At 42.3% G+C, this 18,544-nt stretch overlaps 1 protein-coding gene across 1 annotated transcript; it reads right to left on the bottom strand.

The window, feature by feature from the left end:
- Positions 1-15,864: 15,864 nt before the first annotated feature.
- On the bottom strand, positions 15,865-17,980 carry LOC119879380 (skin secretory protein xP2-like). The gene is made up of 3 exons (XM_038589683.1): positions 17,909-17,980; positions 16,821-17,014; positions 15,865-16,580 (listed from the first exon to the last, which is right to left on the bottom strand). The coding sequence occupies exons 2-3, from the start codon at positions 17,008-17,010 to the stop codon at positions 16,072-16,074; spliced, it is 699 nt and encodes a 232-aa protein (XP_038445611.1). The 5' UTR covers positions 17,011-17,014; positions 17,909-17,980; the 3' UTR covers positions 15,865-16,071.
- Positions 17,981-18,544: the final 564 nt, after the last annotated feature.

The following is an 18,544-nucleotide window of genomic DNA, read 5'->3' on the forward strand; positions in this document are numbered from 1 at the left end:
GCATTCAATTCTTAAAACTGATACGCTTCCTTGGTGGCTTTGCACTCAAAGCCAAATGCGTTATTTTAGGAACAAGCTATAATAATTCTTCATCCTATAACACACAGAGAAAGGGATTTCTGCTGCCTTGGTATAATACCTAAAGTGCTGATTATGACAGCAAGATTCTACAGATGAGGAAACAGATGACCTACGTGAGGTAAACTCTGCAATTAGGAAATCTGCTGAGATCAATTAAGTCCTGGTTATAAATGGAAAGAGATACTCTTGTATCTCTCTCTTTTTCGTACCCAGACTGAACTTTAGAGAGATTACTTTAGGTGGGAACCAATGACCTGTAAAATGTACTTGAAGCTAAAACTGCCTTGACTGGTCATGATAATCTTCTGAGCAATAACCTCTTTGATTTAGCCCCCCACTGAGAATCATCCTGGCTCACCTGCCTCAGATGTGACTAGGAAAGTGATTCAATAAATTTAAAAATTAAACTAATAACTTCATTCAAGAAAGAAAGAAAGAAAACTTATCCAGGGCACATGTGGAAAAAGGGTTGACATAATGGTGTTTTAACTTTGCTGATGTACAAGAAATAGGCTGCCTAACTCTAAACTGATGCTATTAGAAATGACAAATACCCACCATTTGCTTCAACGTGGTTGGAACTGGAGGGTATGATGCTGAGTGAAGTAAGTCAGTCGGAGAAGGACAAACATTATATGTTCTCATTCATTTGGGGAATATAAATAATAGTGAAAGGGAATATAAGGGAAGGGAGAAGAAATGTGTGGGAAATATCAGAAAGGGAGACAGAACGTAAAGACTGCTAACTCTGGGAAACGAACTAGGGGTGATGGAAGGGGAGGAGGGCGGGGGGTGGGAGTGAATGGGTGACAGGCACTGGGGGTTATTCTGTATGTTAGTAAATTGAACACCAATAAAAAATAAATTAAAAAAAAATAAACTGATGTCATGATTTCTCATTGGTACAGACTAACTCTCCTCCTCTTTTCTCGAGAATAAGATGTGCTAACAACAGTCTAACTGCTAACATTTTAAAATAATTGGTTAGTGTATGGTCGGGTTAGAACAGAGCTCCATAACTGCTGAAGAGTGGATGCTGTAACCATAAGTGAATTATTTACATATGGAAGCTCTCTTAAATCCTGGAAGAACCAGAATAATGAGTAGGGAAAGGTTTGCTTTCACAAACCAGTTGCTATCATTTTATTGTGTATTAAAAGTTAATCGATTTTAGATTAGTTTTTTTTTCAGTTGTTTCTACTCCTTCCCCTTCTCCTTCTTCTTTTTTTTCCTGACAAATAAAGAAGCTCAACCAGGATCTTGAATATCTTTCCTCCAAAAGAAATGTTCTGGGCCTAGTTTGCCACTTTTCTTTCTTTTCTTTTCTTTCTTGTCTTTCTTTCTTTTCTTTCTTTTTTTCTTTGCTGTTTCTTGTCTTTCTTTTCTTTTCTTCTTTTCTTTGTCTTTTCTCTCTTTCTTTCTTCTCTTTCTCTTTCTTTTCTTCTTTCTTTTCTTTCGTTTCTTTTCAGTTTCTTTTCTTTGTCTTGCTTTTCGTCTTTCTTTTCTGTTCTTTCTTTCTTTTCTTTGTTCTTTTCCTTCTTCCTTCTTCCTTCTTCTTCCTTCGTTCTCCTTCCTTCCTTCCTGCCTCCTACCTTCTCTCGCTTCCTTTTTTTTGCCACTCCTAAATATAAAGAGGAGCTGAGGGGTTAGTGGAGGGTGAGGTGGGTGGGGAGACGGTTTGAATAGGTGGTGGTATATAAGGAAGGCACTGGTGATGAGCACCAGGTGTAGTGATTGGTTTGAATCACTAAATTCTACAGCTGAAGACTAGTATTACACTATATCTTAACTAACCGGAATTTAAATAAAAACTTGAACAAAAAAGAAAAGAAGATGTTCTGGTTCTTATGTTTTTTAGAATCAGAATGTTTCTTCAGATTTTTTTAGGACCATATAAAACACTGTTTATAATATTTACTTTGTAACATTTAAGAAAGCAGAAGGCTATTTTTTCCTACAATTCTAAAGCATATAGGTAATGATTTTTTTTTAAGATTTTTAAAATTTATCTGAGAGAGAGAGATGAGGAAGAGAGACAGAGACAGAGAGAAAGTGGCAGAGAGTACAGGCTAGGTGGGAGTGAGGGGAGAAGCAGACTCCCCGCTGAGCAGGGAGCCTGCTACTGCAGAGGTGGGCGGGGGGTGGTGGTGGTGGTGTCTCTGCCCAGGGAAGATCCTACGAGGATTCCAGGGTCCTGGGATGATGACCTGAGGTAAATGCAGACACATAACTGACTGAGCCATCCAGGCGCCCCTACAAGTAATATATATAAATATAAATACAAATATAAATATAAATATAAATATACTTATATATAGTAACTGACAGAGATTTCCATGATTTCAGAAACAGAGGAGTAGAAAATGTCCTTTTGCTCTAGGACAAAAAAAAAAGAAAAAAAGAAAGACACTTTCCATGAATTATGCTTTGTCAACTCACTTCATTCTGAGTACATACAGGAAAACACTACTCCATTAAGTACGTCTCAGATGCTCAATGATCTTGAAAGACAGATTTGAAAGAGGCAGAGAAGCAAACCAGAAGGCAAAAGGCCAAATATATGTTTTATATCAACAAAGAAGTATTTAATAAGCTCTACTCTATCAGATATTGAATTCCTCTATTTATTTGTCCATCTATCACTGTCTACCATATGTTTATATTGATGAACATCTTTGCACACAAACATTGTGCCAGTTTATATTTTGGAAGTAGAAAGGTGAAGGACTAGTGTCACCCCAGGAAAGGAAATAGCCATTGAGTACCTATTCCAGATCTGCACTATATTATAGGTTTTACATGGGATATTTGTGGCGATCTTCCTCAGAGGACATTTATTAAGATGATATTTGTATACAATGTTTCAGAAAATAAAACAACTACACAGTTAACTCATGAAAGTGTTTATAGTTAGTTACAGCAAACCAATGTCTATCTGACTCTAAAATATCCTCATTTATTGCAGATCATTTTTGATATATAGTAATCACATAGCATAATAACATAGCCGTTAATATTTTTTTTAATTTTAGGCGCTGAACACTGAACTCATGAATGATCTTGCAAAAATTCCTCTCTAGTAATTAGTAATTATTAAAAAGTAGTTCTAACAAGTAACATTTATGGTGTGCTTCCTGTGGTCCAGGCAGTGTTCTTATGGTTTTATATACATTGGCTTATTGAGTCTGAACAAAATCCCTATGAAATAAATCACTGCTGCTACACTGCAACTTAGGCAGTGTGCTGTTCTCAGAGCAGAATTCCTGGATATTTCTGTCCTACTAGGGCTTACATCAGAGGCCTGCTATACCAGAGCCCTGGCATCCCCCAGCATGTGATGGTTGTGTAGGAGGAGATGGTGCTGCAGCTAGCTGCCCTCGTTCACCCCTTTCCAGCCATGTAGTAGCTGGTATCCCAAACCTTTGTGTTAGTAGGTGAGTAGGGATTGGAAGTAGAGGAAGAAATCTCCTTAAAGCAAAGGACCAGACCATATATGAAGATGGGACCAGTACACTGGGCTGAAGACATATTACTGGGTCCAGTCCATTGGTAAAAGAAATTATACTTATTATAAATAAAAATTTTTAAAAAGTCATGTGGCATGAGCACACATATTACATTTATATATAATCGCATGTGTATGTTAAATCATTCACTTCACTTGGAGAAAAAAAATTCACTAAGAAATAGGATTATTGGTATATGTTACTGACAGAGAGAATTAGCCACAGGGAAGAAAGGCCTGAAGAAAATATCCAGATAGAACTACAGAAACATAGAAAGGAGGAAATTCCTTCTTCCAGGAAAGAAGATCCCATGAATATACAAACAGACTATATGAAGCATAGTAAAATGGTCTAAGGTTCAAAAAAAAGAAAAGAACAGGGCAGAAGCCATATTCAAAGAGTTAACGGTGAGAGTTTTCCAGGACTTACAAAATACAGTATTCCTCAAGTTCAAAAAGTAAGAAGGCAAATAAGAAGCAAAATAAATACTCCACTCCCCATAAAGTTACATCTGTTGAAAAACAAGGGCAAAGAGAAAGACAATATAACAAGTGAGACTTGTTAGAGGAAGCAAATAGTAAGACAGTACATTGAACCAACATATCAGTAATTATACACATAAAATGGAGCAAAATCCTCAATTACAAGACAAAGACAATTACAATTCAATCATTCTGAATATTAAGTGACAGTCATTAGCCTTTTCTAAGAAAGGCACTTTAGATACAAAGCTATGGAATGGCCGAATGTAAAAGAATGGACCAAGTTGCCCCACAATTTTGTTTGCCTTAAGCATGTTAAAATATTCCACAATTGCGCATCTGAAACTCTGAAATCCAAAATTCTTAGTGTACCAAAAATTTAGATCATGGTTTCAGCTCAAATATTTGTCACACTTTTGGCAGAAAATCTGACCTTAACTGACCTAAAGTCACCTTTCTTTACATTCCTTCTTATGCTTCCTACGATGAAGGTTCCTATTGTATAAGACGTATTAATGAATGTGTTTACAAAGTTCTGTGTCCCCCCCTAAAGGAAACATTTCATAATATAGACATTGTGAGAAGTTACATTTCATTTGCAAGTAGTTCTTCTATCTCCCCTCTCTTAAGATAGTATACTTCTCTGCTCCCTTGATGTAGGGCCTGACCGTGTTACTCGCTCAGCCATTCGGACGTGAGCAGGTAAGATACATCCCATCTCTAACCACAAACTTCAATCTGAACACAAATTTGCATGGATCATTTTTCTCCTTCCCTTGCACTTCCATTGTAAGCAAGAGAACAGTATGGGTTAGATAGAACCCATTCTTTTGGCCTAGATCCTCGAATTAAGAAAAAACAGGCAGAATAACCCCCCGTTAACCCATAGCTACCAACAATTTTCATGTACAATGAATAAGAAATAAATATTGTTGATAAGCTGTTCTTTGCTTTGCCATGACCATGCTTTGTCTTGCTGTGCAAAAACAGACTAATAGTAATATATCACGTTGTGTTTTTAAAAATCCATCCTAAATAAAAATAAAAATCCATCCTCTTCTCAGTACTAAAACACACTAGCCTCAATAGCTTGGGGTAGGCAGTGAGTTTATTCATACGAGTCAATGCGGTCTTGATCCAACTAGCTCAGCAGCTTGGTGGAACACTGGAGAAGGTCCTTGGCTATATCCACCCAGGTTTGGTGTGTACACAGAGAGTAGGGTGACAAAATGGTGAAGGGTGTTTTTCAATATACAGAAGGAGACTTTTTTTTTTTTTTCATTTCCAGAAAATTTCTTTTGCCTGTCGTCTCCCTTCGGATTTTCCAGCTCTCTCTCCCAGTCCCCAAGACAAAGAACTACCTACCTGGATTTGAAATAATCAGACATCTTGATTTTGCTGGCAGGAAGGATCATTGTTAAAAGTCAGAAACTCGGGATCCCTGGGTGGCGCAGCGGTTTGGCGCCTGCCTTTGGCCCAGGGTGTGATCCTGGGGACCCGGGATCCAGTCCCAGGTCGGGCTCCCGGTGCATGGAGCCTGCTTCTCCCTCTGCCTGTGTCTCTGCCTCTCTCTCTCTCTCTCTGTGTGTGTGTGTGTGTGTGTGTGTGTGTGTGACGGTCATAAATAAATAAATATGACAGAAACTCATGATGTAGTTTCTCTCTCTCCTCTTTGGTTACATTTTCAAGTAAATTGTCTGATTTTTTTTTCATTTTTTAAATCAATTGATTAATTAATTAATTAATTAATTAATATATTTGAGAGAGAGAGAGAGAGGAAGAGCACTAGCAGAAGAAGGGGCAGAGAGAGAGGAAGAAGCGGACTCCCCGCTGAGCAGGGAGCCACATATGGGGCTCCATCCCAAGACCCCAGATCATGACTTGAGCAAAAGGCAGTCCCTTCATCAGCTGAGCCGCCCAAGTGCCCCCTGGTGTGTGATTCTTAGAACATACTCAAAAAAAAAAAAAAAAAAAAACATACTCAAATCTGTGTCTCTCATTGTCTCTTCTTAATCATGCTTGAAAACAATGGTTATTGTACCAGATTCCTGAACAGAGCAGAAGGTGATAAGATGCTAGCATGTATATTTGGAGGAAGAAGGACGTCTCATTTATGTCTTATGTATTAAATTGATGTCCTTACTTAGTTTTAACATCACAATTTCTGGTAGGGTTAACACATTGTAATAATAAAGTATTAATTATTTTCCCATTGTAGAACCCTGTTGGTCAGGGATCGCTGTTCTAATTCCTCCCTTTTTTGATAACTTATTTTATCATCAGGATCATTGATAAATACAGCATAAGACTTAATTATTGTAAAATATTCAGACAATACATCTGTGCTTCTCTGTATCTGTCTCCTAAAATCTGAAATCTCCTTTCCTAAAAAATATGTTCATCAACATAGTGCCTTATAACAGAAAGCATTTTATGTGGTATTTAAGAGCGAATGCATTGGAGTCAGACAGGTCAGACAGGAATATGCAATTTCAATAGAAATTGAATTCTGAAGCTTCTGTTTATTGTATGTGAACTTAGTGATTCTTTTAGCCCCAATAACTTCACTTGTTGATAAAATTGGAACAGCAGTATATATCTTATTGAGTTGCTGGGACAATTTTATAATATAATGATTTGGAACAATTAACTATATATCTGGCATTTCACAAGTATTTAATTAATCTTTATCATTATTGTTATGAAAGTATCTTTAAAAATAGATGTGAAAAAAAAAATAGATGTGCTATGAGCACCTGGGTATCTCAGTGGTTGAACATCTGCCTTTGATTCAGGTTGTGATCCTGGGGTCCTGGGATCAAGTCCCTCATGGGCTCCCCTCAGGGAGCCTGCTTGTCCCTCTGCCTGTGTCTCTGCCTCTCTTTCTCTGTGTCTCTCATGAATAAATAAAATCTTAAAAAATAAAAATAAAACAATAAAAATACATATTCTATGATTTCTTCCTCTGCATATTATTTCAGTTCAGGAATCTGCATTTTTAAAAAATCTCACAGCAATACAGAATTTTGAAACCTCGTTTACTTTTTTTTTAATTTTTATTTATTTATGATAGTCACACACAGAGAGAGAGAGAGAGAGAGAGGGAGGCAGAGACACAGGCAGAGGGAGAAGCAGGCTCCATGCACCGGGAGCCCGATGTGGGATTCGATCCCAGGCCTCCAGGATCGCGCCCCAGGCCAAAGCAGGTGGTAAACCGCTGCCACCCAGGGATCCCACCTCGTTTACTTTTTAACATCGATATATTAGAGCTTGTTTGGAGTTGCTATTTTTTTTTTTTTTGTTTTGGGGTTTGTTTGTTTTAGATATTTCTTAGTTTATCCTCTGTTGTTTTCTTTTATTTATCATCCACTTTACCTCTCTGTTAATGACTGATATTCCTCATCATCTTGGCTTTTCTTATTTAGCATCAGGGTTTTGTTTTCCCTCACCTTTTTACATAATTCCACATAAATTCCATTATATTTTTTCTCAAATATTATCTTTATTAGTTTTGAGGTTTTACTACATGTAGGGAAAAAGTCTACTACTTTATTATGACTGGAGGGCAAATTACAATTGTATCATGCTAGTAGTGTTTTAATTAAATTGTACATAGCAGGGGTAAGGACCACATAGACTACTCAGAGGACTCTCCAGGCACCCACAGAGATCCATTCATGGCAAATGATTTTATACTTAGTATAGAGGAATATCATTTTGAAGACTACACCTGGTTAGTGCTATTTTTTCCAAGCATCTGTTTTTACTACCTATGCCATTAAACTTCATTTATGCTGACTAAAAAGGTAAGGACAAACATTATATGATCTCATTCATTTGGGGAATATAAATAATAGTGAAAGGGAATATAAGGGAAGGGAGAAGAAATGTGTGGGAAATATCAGAAAGGGAGACAGAACGTAAAGACTGCGAACTCTGGGAAACGAACTAGGGGTGGTAGAAGGGGAGGAGGGCGGGGGGTGGGAGTGAATGGGTGACGGGCACTGGGTGTTATTCTGTATGTTAGTAAATTGAACACCAATAAAAAATAAATTAAAAAAAAGGTAATGCTTAGAATTTTGTAGAAATAAATAACATCTTAATTTACTTATTTGTTTAAAGACTTATTTATTTGAGAGAGAGAGAGAGAGAGAATACATGTATGAGTCAGGAGGGTGGGACAGAGGGAAAGAATCTTCAAGGAGATTCCCTGCTCACCTGGGAGCTCAATCCAGGCTCCATCTCAAGACCCATGAGATCATGACCTGAGCCAAAACCAGGAATCATACACTTAACTGACTTAACCCATTTCTTAAAATGAAATGCTATTTTATTTCATTATAAAATGTTACCCTTATTACAGTCAGAGGGAGTGGGAAATACAACTCATTCTAGTCTATGGTATCCTACAATAAACATTTCTAGAAATCAAGCAGAGTGAATTTTGTGTTCTGTGACTATGGCTCTGAAAGGTTCTTCTCCATCTGTGATTTTTCTCATTTTACAAGGAATGTTTGCTTCTTTGAAAGAAAGACAACTGGAGGATGATTGATGTTCCAGGTAGTCCATGCTTTTGCTCACAGATTTTTGACTGGGTATCAACAAGTGGCTCAGTCAACTTAACTACACTGGAAGATGGGGAATATGCAAGAGCACATGGGTATTTGATAACTAGCGAGTATCTCAGCCAAAAAAATTTTTATCAGATTTTTCAAGGTTTCATTCTATCCTTTGGCTTGGGATTTTTTTAAAGATTTTACGTATTAGAGAGGGAGAGAGCGAGTGAGCAAGAGCCAGCACAAGCTGGGGGAAAGGCAGAAGGAGAGGGAGAAGCAGACGCCTCACTGAGCAGGGTACCCCATGCAGGGGTCCCTCCCAGGATGACCCTGAGATCATGACCTGAGCTGAAGGCAGATGCTTAACTGACTGAGCCACCCTGGTGCCCCGATTTGGCTTGGAAAGTTTTAAGGTGGGAGCCCAACTGCATCATTTGCTTTTTCTGAATCTATTAGGATGTTCATATTTTTTATTTTTTCTGTTTGTATAATAAATTAAATCCATTGATTTTATAATAGTAATTCTTTGTTCCTTTCATTCCGTGGTCATATCATTATTTAAATATATTGCTGGATTCAGTTTGCTAATGTTTTAACATTTTTTCCCTCTTTGCTAATAAAATACGTTAGTCTGTAATTTTATGTCCATATTATGTTTCGTCAGATTTTAATATTAAAATTATGTTGGCTCACTGTAGCAATATAGTGAGCCTCTTTTTTTTTTTTTGTCTTTTTCTTCTCCAGGAAAGCTTACATACAATTGGTGAAATATTCTCTTTAAATATGAATAATTAATAAGACAAGCCATATGTGAATAGAATTTTAGTTTAAAATTCAATTTTTAAAAACTATACAGCAAAGTTTTCATGTTTTTACTATTTTTACTTAAGATTGGTTTTCAAACAACTTCTATAATTTAATTATAAGTTTATTATTATAAAAGTTGCTCTAAAATACTCTGAGTTTTGAAATGTCTACAGAACTTAAAGTGAATTTCCAATTTTTATTCTTGATATTAGCATGTTTCCTTTCATTTATTCTTAATTAATCCTGCTGTGTTTTTGATGTTTTGTGTGTGTGCGTGTGCGTGTGTTTAAGCAATTTTTAAAAATATTTATTTTGTAATGTACCCCTAGTCCAAAGTAACTATGTTTTAAAAATTGAGGGCCAAAAAACTTACAAGAATCTATTCAGTTCAACCTAAAAACAATGATACCTGGAAAATACTCCATACTAATAAGTCTGGCCTAAGAGGTTAAGATTCTAAGGCATTCCTAAATCATGGCGCTCTGAAAAATATATGCGTTTCTGCTGGTATTGTGTGATATTTTTGTTTGTTTCCAATTTAACCCTTTAAATGAATAATTTATTCCTTTGCAGATTTCCTTATTGTATGTTTCTTTCTATATACTTAGTTATTGTCTCTGTCATCATAAGTAGCTTTCTTTCTTTAGGCTTACTTATGCACTTTTACCTGTTCTTTTTTTTTTCTTTTTATTATTAGCCCTTAATTTCTTTCTTTCTTTTTTTAATAAAATAATTTTTATTGGAGTTCAATTTACCAACATACAGAATAACACCCAGTGCTCATCCCGTCAAGTGTCCCCCTCAGTGCCCGTCACCCACTCACCCCCACCCTCCTCCCCTTCCACCACCCCCAGTTCGTTTCCCAGAGTTAGGAGTCTTTATGTTCTGTCTCCCTTTCTGATATTTCCCACACATTTCTTCTCCCTTCCCTTATATTCCCTTTCACTATTATTTATTTTCCCCAAATGAATGAGAACATACACTGTTTGTCCTTCTCCTGATTGACTTACTTCACTCAGCATCATACCCTCCAGTTCCATCCACGTTGAAGCAAATGGTGGGTATTTGTCGTTTCTAATGGCTGAGGAATATTCCATTGTATAAAGAGACCACAGCTTCTTTATCCACTCATCTTTCAATGGACACTGAGCCTCCTTCCACAGTTTGGCTATTGTGGACATTGCTGCTAGAAACATTGGGGTGCAGGTGTCCCGGAGTTTCCCTGCATCTGTATCTTTGGGGTAAATCCCCAGCAGTGCAATTGCTGGGTCTTAGGGCAGTTCTATTTTTAACTATTTGAGGAACCTCCACAGTTTTCCAGAGTGGCTGCACCAGGTCACGTTCCCACCAACAGTGCAGGAGGGTTCCCCTTTCTCCACATCCTCTCCAAATTTGTGGTTTCCTGTCTTGTTAATTTCCCCCATTCTCACTGGTGTGAGGTGGTATCTCATGGTGGTTTTGATTTGTATTTCCCTGATGGCAAGTGATGCAGAGCATTTTCTCATGTGCGTGTTGGCCATGTCTATGTCTTCCGCTGTTAGATTTCTGTTTAAGTCTGTTGCCCATTTCATGATTGGATTGTTTGTTTCTTTGCTGTTGAGTTTAAGAAGTTCTTTATAGATCTTGGAAACTAGCCCTTTATCTGATACGTCTTTTGCAAATATCTTCTCCCATTCTGTAGGTTGTCTTTTAGTTTTGTTGACTGTTTCTTTGCTATGCAAAAGCTTCTTATCTTGATGAAGTCCCAATAGTTCATTTTTGCTTCTCTTTCCCTTGCCTTCATGGATGTATCTTGCAAGAAGTTGCCATGGCCAAGTTCAAAAAGGGTGTTGCTGTGTTCTCCTCTAGGATTTTGATGGAATCTTGTCTCACATTTAGATCTTTCATCCATTTTGAGTTTATCTTTGTGTCTGGTGGAAGAGAGTGGTCTAGTTTCTTTCTTCTGCATGTGGATGTCCAATTTTCCCAGCACCATTTACTGAAGAGACTGTCTTTTTTCCAGTGGATAGTCTTCCCTCCTTTGTCGAATATTAGTTGACCTTAAAGTCGAGGGCCCACTTCTGGATTCTCTATTCTGTTCCATTGATCTATGTGTCTTTTTTTTGTGCCAGGACCACACTGTCTTGATGACCACAGCTTTGTAGTACAACCTGAAATCTGGCATTGTGATGCCCCCAGCTATGGTTTTCTTTTTCAATAAATCCCTGGGTATTCGAAGTCTTTTCTGATTCCACACTAATCTTAAGATAATTTGTTCCAACTCTCTGAAGAAAGTCCATGGTATTTTAATAAGGATTGCATTGAATGTGTAAATTGCCCTGGGTAGCATTGACATTTTCACAATATTAATTCTTCCAATCCATGGGCATGGAATATATTTCCATCTCTTTGTGTCTTCCTCAATTTCTTTCAGAAGTGTTCTGTGGTTTTTCAGGTATAGATCCTTTACCCCTTTGGTTAGGTTGATTCCTAGATATCTTATGCTTTTGGGTGCAATTGTAAATGGGATTGACTCCTTAATTTCTCTTTCTTCAGACTTATTGTTAGTGTATACAAATGCCACTGACTTTGGGCATTGATTTTGTATCCTGCCACACTGCCAAATTGCTGTACGAGTTCTAGCAATCTTGGGGTGGAGGCTTTTGGGTTTTCTATGTACAGTATCATGTCATCTGGGAAGAGGGAGAGTTTGACTTCTTCTTTGCCAATTTGAATGCCTTTTATTTATTTTTGTTGCCTGATTGCTGAAGCTAGGACTTCTAGTACTATATTGAATAGCAATGGTGAGAGTGGACAACCGTGTCTCATTCCTGATCTTAGGGGAAAGGCTCCCAGTGATTCCCCATTGAGAATGACATTTGTTTGGGTTTTTCAGTAGACGGCTTTTAAGATGCTGAGGAATGGTCCCTCTATCCCTACACTCTGAAGAGTTTTGATCGGGAATGGATGCTATATTTTGTCAAATGCTTTCTCTGCATCTATTGAAAGGATCATACGGTTCTTGTTTTTTCTCTTGATGATCTGATCAATCACACTGATTGCTTTACGAGTGTTGAACCAGCCTTGCATCCCGGGGATAAATCCCACTTGGTCATGGTGAATAATCTTCTTAATGTATTGTTGGATCCTATTGGCTGGTATCTCATTGAGAATGTTTGCATCTGTGTTCCTCAGGGATATTGGTCTCTAATTCTCCTTTTTGGTGGAGTCTTTGTCTGGTTTTGGAATTAAGGTGATGCTGGCCTCATAGAGGAAGTTTGGAAGTACTCCATCTCTTTCTGTCTTTTAAACAGCTGTAGTAGAATAGGTACAGTCTCTTCTTTAAGTGTTTGATAGAATTCCCCAGGGAAGCCATCTGGACCTGGACTTTTTGTGTCTTGGGAGGTTTATGATGACTGCTTCAATTTCCTCCCTGGTTATCGGCCTGTTCAGGTTTTCTATTTCTTCCTGTTCCAGTTTTGGTAGTTTGTGGTTCTCCAGAAATCTGTCCATTTCTTCTAGATTGCCTAATTTATTGGCGTATAGCTGCTCATAATAAGTTTTAAAAATTGTTTGCATTTCCTTGGTGTTGGTGCTGATCTCTCCTTTCTCATTCATGATTTTATTAATTTGAGTCTTTTCTGTCTTCTTTTAATAAGGCTGGCTAATGGTTTATCTATCTTATTAATTCTTTCAAAGAACCATCTCCTGGTTTTGTTGATCTGTTCCACAGTTCTTCTGGTCTCCATTTCATTGAGTTCTGCTCGAATCTTTATTAACTCTCTTCTTCTGCGGGGTGTAGGATCTATTTGCTGTTCTGTCTCCAGCTCCTTTAAGTGCAAGGTTAGCTTTCGTATTTGGGTTCTCTCCAGTTTTTCAATGGATGCTTGTATTGCGATGTATTTCCCCCTCAGGACTGCTTTTGCTGCATCCCAAAGATTCTCATTAGTTTCCATGAATCTTTTAAATTCTTCTCTGATTTCCTGGTTGACCCTTTCATCTTTTAGCAGGATGGTCCTTAACCTCCACGTTTGAAATTCTTCCAAACTTCTTCTTGTGATATAGTTCTAGTTTCAAAGCATTATGGTCTGAAACTATGCTGGGGACAATCCCAATCTTTTAGTATCCGTTAAGACCTGATGTGTGACCCAGTATATGGTCTATTCTGGAGAAAGCTCCATGTGCACTTGAGAAGAACGTGTATTCAGCTGCATTTGGATGTAAAGTTCTGTAACTATCTGTGAAATCCATCTGGTCCAGTGAAGCATTTAAAGCTCTTGTTTCTTTGGAGATGTTGTGCTTAGAAGACCTGTCAATTGTAGAAAGTGCTATATTCCAGTCTCCAAGTATAAGTGTTTTATTATTTAAGTATGTCTTAACTTTGGTTATTAATTGACTGATATACTTGGCGGCTTCCACATTCGGGGCATAAATATTCATGATTGTTAGGTCCTCTTGTTGGATAGATCCTTTTAGTATGATATAGTGTCCCTCTTCATCTCTCACTACAGTCTTTGGGACACACTTTAATTTCTCTGATATAAGGATGGCTACCCCTGCTTTCTTTTGAGGACCATTTGAATGGTCCATGGTTCTCCAACCTTTTATTTTCAGGCTGTAGGTGTCCTTTTGTCCAAAATGAGTCTCTTGAAGACAGCAAATAGATGGGTCTTGCTTTTTTATCCAGTCTGAAACCCTGCACCTTCTGATGGGGTCATTAAGCCCATTCACGTTCAGAGTTACTATTGAAAGATACGGATTTAGTGTCATCATGATACCTATTCAGTCCCTGTTTTTGTGGATAGTTCCCTTGGACCTCCTCTTTCTTTTACAGGGTCCCCTTAATATTTCTGGCAGAGCCAGCTTGGTGGTCACATATTCTTTCAGTTTCTGCCTATCTTGGAAGCTCTTTATCTCTCCTGCTATTCTGAATGAGAGCCTTGCTGGATAAAGTATTCTTGGCTGCAGGTTCTTTTCATTTAGGACCCTGACTATATCCTGCTGACGCTTTCTCGCCTGCCAGGTCTCTGTGGAGAGGTCTGCTGTTGTCCTAATGCTTCTCCCCATAAAAGTTAGTGATTTCTTATCTCTTGCTGCTTTAAGGATCTTCTCTTTATGTTTGGAATTTGCAAAGCTTCACTATTAAATGTCGAGGTGTTGACGATTTTTATTGATTTTAGGGGGGGGGATCTCTCTATCTCCTGGATCTGAATGCCTATTACCCTCCCCCAGTTAGGGAAGTTCTCAGCTATGATTTGTTCAAATACAGTTTCTGGACCTCTGTCCCTTGCGGCGCCCTCAGGAACCCCAATTAAACGTAGATTTTTCCTTCTGAGGCTGTGATTTATTTCCCTTAACCTATCCTCATGGTCTTTTAATTGTCTTTCTATTTTTTTACTCAGTTTCCATACTTGCCATCAACTTGTCTTCTATGTCACTCACTCGTTCTTCTACCTCGTTAACCCTTGTCGTTAGGACCTCCAGTTTTGATTGCATCTCATTTAATTGATTTTTAATTTTGGCCTGATTACATCTAAATTCTGCAGTCATGAAGTCTCTTGAATCTTTTATGCTTTTTTCTAGAGCCACCAGTAGTTGTATAATAGTGCTTCTGAATTGGCTTTCTGACATTGAATTGTATTCGAAATTTTGTAACTCTGTGGGAGAGAGGACTGTTTCTGATTTTTAGTATTGAGGTGAGTTTTTCCTTCTAGTCAGTTTGCTCAGTGCAGAGTGGCCAACAACATGTTGTACTGGAAAAAGGAGAAAAAGGGGGGAAAAAAAAAGAAGAAATAAAAAAGAATAAAAAAGGGTGTGGGGAAACAACAGAAACAAACAGAAAAGAAAAAACAAGGGGAGTATCCTCTGATTCCATATACTGTAAATCCCTTGACTTCCCCTGGAACTTTCCAGGCTGCTTGGTCAATAACTTGCTTTTCCTCTGACCTTCGAGCTGGTCTTCTGGGGGAGGGGCCTGCTGTGCTGATTCTCAGGTGTGTGCACCTGGGGGAGCTGCCCAGCCCTCTACCAGGTCTACAATTCAGTGGGATTCTTTATCCTGTGAGGCCCCTGCTCAGGCCCAGGTACAGGGTGACACCAGGAGGGACAACCACAGTAGCGGCGGCCAGCTGTCCAGCTCTGGAGTCAGCTCCCACAGTAACTACTGCAGCTCCCAATGTGCAGGGGTCTGGGTGCTCCGGGGTAGGGGCACGATCTGCACAGCTCGGGGCCACCCGGCGGCAGGAGAGACCTGGCTGTCCTTTGTCCTCCCGGCCTCTGCCTGTGCTGGGGGAGCCCCAGATCCTCGGCTGTGTCTCCCAGTGCCCTGGGCTCTGGGGCCTCTGACACTGTGAATGGACCTAAAGTACCACGATGTGTAATTTAAAAGCATCAGTCAATTTTGTGTGAAGTTAACTTATCCTTTATTGCAATAAAACTCTATAAGCTATTATACAGGTTAAAGAAAAACTCAAAAAATAGAAACAGTGAAATAACAGGGGAGGGCAAGCCTCTGTTGGGCTGCAGCCATCACGAGCCCCTCGGTGGGAGCTGGGGCGGGCCCCCGAGGTGGTCAGGGGCTGCTAACGGATCGAAGCAGGTTGTTCCGGAGGCAGGTTGCAGGTCTGGCCCTCTGGGGACCCCGATTGCAGGCACCAGGGCCTACTCTTCCGGGGTGGCCATGGGAGCAGGTGGCTCCTCCTCATCGGGGCAGGGAACCATAGGTTCGACCAGCACGTGCACCACCTTCACCTCAGGAGCCAGCATCTCTGCCTTGACCAAGTCCTCATCTCCAGCAGCCACTATCCCTTCAGACCCGGAACCTTCCCCAGGCTCCACAGTTGGAGCTGGGGCGGGCTCCTCGGGTGGTTCAACAGGTTGCTCCATCCCCGAGGCCAGTTGCTCCATCGAGTTAGGAGGTGGCTGGGGCACATCCACGACCTCGAGAGCAGGGGGTGGTGCCTGCTCCTCTTCCAGGGCTCCCAGGGGTGCAGGGGGCTCCTGCAGGGCAGCAGTGACCACTATCTGCAGGGGCTTTGCCTCCCCAGCAGGCGGCTCATCGCAGGCCAAGCCCTCAGCCCCAGCAGCCAGGCCCCATGGGGCAGCAGGCCCCACGGTCGGAGCTGGGGTGCACTCCAGAGTGGGTTCAGGGTGTTTTCCTCGGGCCAAAGCTGTAGATCCAAGAAGACAAAGTATCACCACCAGGACAGACTGTCCACGTCCCTCCCAAATCAAGGCCACTCTTCCCGCCACTCGACGTGTGTGAGGGCAAGAGCCCTGGGAGGTGTCCCCAGGCTGCAGCCCGTGGGGTGGGGTGTGAGCCCACCCCCTGCTCCTGGTCCCAGCTGCACGGAGGCTGCATCCGCGGGCCCCCCCGCATCCCCAGCTCGGCCACCCCCAGTCCTCCTCACCCCCAGCCTCTCGCTCTGCTGCATGGAGGCGTCTGAATTGCCTCAGGTGACGCAGGGCCCGGAGATGCGCATCTGTGCCTGGCATGTGCTGTCTTAACAATTCCAGGAGTTTTATAAGGGAGGGAAATTCTGGGAACTGATGAAAGTCGTCCCCATAATAATTCAGCCATATTTCCATCATGAAGGACATGGCCCTGGGGAGGGACAGGCGGGAACAGGCATCAGAAGATAGGGTTCTGTCACATGCAGGTGTCCCGGGGAAGCCCTGCAGGACCCGGCCTTCCGCGCAGGGTGTCGGAGACCAGTCCTGCTCCTCGTCCCCCTGCCACCTGGTGGTCCTGCCTGCCACAGGCCTGCTCCCCGAGGAGGGGCTGGGATGCAACCTCTGTGTGGGGAGCCCAGGCCCAGCGGGGTGACCATCAGCGTCTCTCCTGGGGAAGCAGGGCTCCCTCCTCAGCCTGGTCCCTGCCCACCTGCCCCTTAAGTCCACCGGCAGGCATCAGGGGACGGGGGGCGTCTGACCTGTCATTGCCCTCACTGCACACACTGTTGCTCTGGGAAGCTCCAAGGCAGGAGGGCTAGGGCTCTGTGTCCTGCCAGGCCTTGCCAGGAGCCACCCGGGACCGCCACCTTCCTTCCTGTGTCTCTGTGCTGCCTCCCTCCCGAGGGGCCCCCGGGGGTGTCCTTCCACTGACTCTAATCTCCGTTCTCCCACGGGGCGGGGGCCGCCTGGTCCGGGAGCCCTCACCGGCCCTCCTGAGCACCTGCTGTTCCCCCGGGTCCAGGTGCCACCAGACTGGGGAGTATGATGCTCCCCACCCCCTCTGCTCTGGGCTCCAGGTGTGGGGCAGAGAGAGGGTTGGGGGGGCATGGAGAAGGTCTCCCTGAGGGGTCTCAGTGCCTCCCACCAAGCCCACACCCCATCCACCGCTCTCCTTTGCTCTTTTCCAGAAGGGGCCTTAGACCTTTTCCCTGTCACAGGAATTGCAGATGTGTGGGGTGAGGGGGCAGGCCCCCCACCGCCCCACAGCCCCTTCGCTGCCCTCCAGGAGAGGGAAGGCCCTCCTGCAGGAGCCGGAGTCACTCACAGTTTCCAGCACTGCAGGACCACATCGTTGTTACCCCACGCATCTGCGATGCACCCATACTAGAGGAGAGCAGGGATATCCCATGAATCGTCCTGTGGACGCGACCTCTCATCATAGGGGCTTCACCCTCTGACCCCGACTAGGCCTTGCCCCGGGGGCAGTCAGCTTTGTGCCCCGGGGGCAGTCAGCTTTGTGCGTGGGGCCACGGGCAGCTCCCGGAGAAGTGCCCGCACCTGCTGGGGCCTCCTGAAGGCTTGAGCATGAAAGGGCTCTGGGCAGGCCCATGGCCCATATCTTAGTGGGCTTTGGGGGTCCCGGGGTTCCCCTGTCTGGCTGCCCCAGGACACAGACCCCCGATGGACTCTCAAACCTCCCTTTCAATGGGGAAACAGGCCGCTCAGGACCCTGGTGATGGGGGGGCGGGGAGGAGGCACAGGCCTGGTCACGGGGAGGAGGACGGCTGCTGAGCACAGGCACAGCCCCTCTGGCTGACCCGCCACAGGCCAGGCCCGGGGCTGCCCTCCAGGACCCGCTAGGCCCTGGGGGACCCTGCTCCAGGCGGGGGAGCAGCCCAAGGCCGGGAAGCTCACACCATCCCCAGCCTCCCCAGCAGCAGGTGGCCCAGCCCTGGGCTGC

The sequence above is a fragment of the Canis lupus genome, unplaced genomic scaffold (assembly GCF_011100685.1).
Source record: "Canis lupus familiaris isolate Mischka breed German Shepherd unplaced genomic scaffold, alternate assembly UU_Cfam_GSD_1.0 chrUn_S708H871, whole genome shotgun sequence".
Classification (NCBI taxonomy): Eukaryota; Metazoa; Chordata; class Mammalia; order Carnivora; family Canidae; genus Canis; species Canis lupus.

Coding starts and splice junctions, on each gene's coding strand:
- LOC119879380 (XM_038589683.1), bottom strand. CDS start 17,010: ATGTCCTTCATGATGGAAATATGGCTGAATTATTATGGGGACGACTTT. Junction 16,581..16,820: donor AGCAGAGCGAGAGGCTGGGG/GTGAGGAGGACT, acceptor TTGGATCTACAG/CTTTGGCCCGAGGAAAACAC.